Source organism: Mus pahari, chromosome 3 (assembly GCF_900095145.1).
Source record: "Mus pahari chromosome 3, PAHARI_EIJ_v1.1, whole genome shotgun sequence".
Lineage (NCBI taxonomy): Eukaryota > Metazoa > Chordata > Mammalia > Rodentia > Muridae > Mus > Mus pahari.
This window is the reverse complement of record NC_034592.1, coordinates 110,299,444-110,302,682: the sequence shown is the minus strand read 5'-3', so window position 1 is coordinate 110,302,682 and position 3,239 is coordinate 110,299,444. Positions and strand designations below refer to the sequence as shown.

Sequence of the window (3,239 nt, the reverse complement as noted above, 5' to 3'; positions counted from 1 at the left end):
TTCTAGTTCTAGGCTAGCCTGGTCTACAAAGTGAGTGAGAGAGACAGACAGACAGACAGAGGTGAGGTGAGACAGAGAGAGAGAGAGAGAGAGAGAGAGAGAGAGAGAGAGAGAGAGAGAAAGAGAGAGAGAGGATCCGAGCCTATGACCCCAGCACTCGAGAGGCTCAGACAAAAGACTCACCAAGAGTTTGAGGTCAAAGTAACCAGTAAGACATGGTCTCAAAAGAGGAGACAGCTGGGTGTGGTGGCGCACGCCTTAAATCCCAGCACTCCGGAGGCAGAGGCAGGCGGATTTCTGAGTTCAAGGCCAGCCTGGTCTACAAAGTGAGTTCCAGGACAGCCAGGGCTAGACAGTACAGAGAAACCCTGTCTAAAAAAAAAAAAAAAAAAAAAAAAAAAAAGAAAGAAAGATAAACCAAAAACCAAAGAAAAGATATATAATACATTACAATCCAAATACAAAAGTTACTGCCATGTTCATTAAACCCAGTTCCATTTCTGTGTGTGTGTGTGTGTGTGTGTGTGCGTGTGTGTATTCAACTGTAATTAATGAAAAAAAGACCATGAATTTGAGAGGTAATAATGGAGGGATGTGGGAGAGGTTGGAGGGGGAAATGATGCAATTATATTTTAATTAAAAATTAAATCGCAAAACAAGTAATATAAAAATAATTTGGATGAGAAAAAAAAAACCCTGAATTTACTATTACAGTCACAAGCCAAGTCTGGAACTCCATTCGTTATGTGGTCTAAATCTTAACTACTAAGTCAAGGAAGTAAATGGATTTCCAGCATGTGAGCCCATCTTAGGCATCAATGAGTTTGGAGCCCAACTAGGACCTTCCAACTAGGATAAGCAATGGAATAATTACTGCATACTCTGCAGTGGAGAAGATAGACCTGCTCAGACAGATCCACCTGATCACCACAGCTGTGGGGGCAGATGAGCTCCTGGTTGGTGGCTAGAGTGGGTGATCCAGGAAATCACAGGAAAACATTCAAGAAGTGACCAGAGCAGAATGCCATATCGTGGAGAATCTTCCAGAAGAATATGCCCAACAGTAATTTGGCTTTTTGTGATTATAGGGAACATTTGAAATCATCAGCATATCTGAACCCTGCTCATTCTTCATGGACTGACATAAGGGAGGTGGACGTAGATAAGAGCCCAGGAGGTCCTAATACCTCCTCTATCTCCCAGAGCCATGTGCACATCAATAACCTAGAAGTAAAAAATTTACGTGTCTGGGCTAATGTTTCTAAACTCTCTGGGGCGTGTCGGGAGAGGGCAGAGGCTATTTTAAGTGGGCTTGGAAGGCAAAGCCCTCCATGCCAGGAGCACACAGCACAGGAAGATCCCTCACTTCATGGTTAGGAACTGAAAGGGGCAGGGGAGGCAGCATAGTGACCCATAGCAGGAACAGATAAAACTCAAGGCAGATAATTTCCCCTCTATCACCCACAGCCATGAGCAAGTGGGTAGCTTAGGGGACAGGTTTGGGAACTGCAGCAAAGACATCCCTTACAGCCCCTGAGAGCGACTTACCTCAGTATTCATCTTGGTCTCTTCAGTCAGTGTCCGTGGAGAGGGAGAGAGGTTCAGGATCTTGGGGCACAAACTCTATGGATACTGTTTTCACGCCTGGCTTTAGATGTCAACACTGTAAGGGGGAGCGAGGAAGAGGAAACCGTTATGTGACAGGCAGATAAGTGTAACACACAGACATCTACACCCCCAGAGGCAGCCCTGGGCACACCAAAGTACAACTGTACCAAAGTCCAATTCAGTGACCCAGCAAGTATTTAACTGAGTCACTTAAAACTCACCAACAGGAGTATGAGCGAGGTGTTAACTACAAGGAGCAGAAGTAATCAACAACACAGGTGCAGCTCCAGATACACACAGCTTGCAGTGGACCGTGAGTCCAGTTCATAATTTCTTTTTGCAGTGTGGCTGATTACAAACTATTTTCCCCTTTTTTTCCACTGCCCTCAAGAATATTTCATAGTTCCTGTTTTCTCCCACATTGTTAACATTTTATTTGCCTTGTGACCCTTTTTCTTCCCTCTTGGAGGAAATGTTGCAATTTGGAGAACACGCCTCAGAACAGGAACATCAGCTGAGGTCCCCAGATCAGATTTGCCTTGGCCATGTTGCAGGGCATTTTCTTCATTGCTGATTGCTACAGTCCGTCCACTACGGGCAGTGCCATCCCTATGCAGGTAGTCAAAGGCTGGCTAAGAAAGCTAACTGCTAGGTGTTGTGGCGCACGCCTTTAATCCCAGCACTTGGGAGGCATAGGTAGGAAATCTCTGAGTTCTAGGCCAGCCTGGTCTATAGAGAAGCCAGGACTACACAGAGAACCCTATTTGAAAAAGTAAAATGAAAGAGAAAGAAAGGGAGGGGGGAGAAAAGCATCTGAATGAGCCAGAGGACAAAAGCCAGGAAACTGCCTTCCTCCAGTCTCTCCTACAGTTCCTGGCTCCAGGCTTCTTCTGCCTCTGCGTTCCTGACCTCACTTCCTTTAATAGACTGTGAAGGGCCTCTAGTCAGCCCATGTATAGCAAACACAGCTTGACAAACCTTGCCCTTCTACCCCATTCCCTCTGTCTTGCTAAAAATCGTTAGATTACATTCCCGATACTGGCCCACAAAGTTTATTTCCTTATATGGCCACTTCCTCCTCCTGAGACTGACTACCAAGATCCAACAATCAAAGTATTGAAGACCAGCAATCAAAAACTCCCTTTGGCTAACCTAATTAACATGCCCAGTTAAAATTAAACACCTCTGATTGGTGGTGCTAGCACATGCCTTTAATCCCAGCACTCGGGAGGCAGAGGCAGGCGGATATCTCTGAGTTTGAGACCAGCCTGGTCTACAGAGTTCCAGGACAGCCAAAGCTACAGAGAAATCCTGTCTCAAAAAAAGAAAAAAGAAAAAAGAAACAATCAAACAAAAACCAAGCAAAACAACAACAAACACGAAACACCTCATCCTAACACAGGGTTCCCCCTTTACCTTTATAAACCACCATTTTCCTATGAGTCACATCTGTCTCATCCGTCTCTATCCAGACCTCCTTAGTCCTCCATCTCCTGCCTGTCTGTCTTTCCCTCTCTCTGTCTCTCTCTCTCTCTCTCTAAAATGTGTATGAGTATACTGTTGCTCTCTTCAGACACACCAGAAGAGGGCATCAGATCCCATTACAGATGGTTGTGAGCCACCATGTGGTT

The 3,239-nt window shown here is 45.2% G+C and overlaps 1 protein-coding gene across 6 annotated transcripts in view; it reads right to left on the bottom strand.

Moving 5' to 3' along the window:
• Blvra (biliverdin reductase A) overlaps positions 1–3,239 on the bottom strand; it is a 26,295-nt gene that overhangs the window by 14,331 nt on the left and 8,725 nt on the right. For 5 of the 6 annotated variants that reach the window (XM_029536644.1, XM_029536647.1, XM_021192776.2 and 2 more), the window contains one exon: positions 1,549–1,663. In XM_029536644.1, coding sequence (XP_029392504.1) covers positions 1,549–1,560 — 12 coding nt within the window. In that variant the 5' untranslated portion in view covers positions 1,561–1,663. Of the gene's footprint in view, positions 1–1,548; positions 1,664–1,829; positions 1,928–3,239 lie in introns of those variants that run through there. The other variant, XM_029536648.1, reaches the window with a different exon arrangement.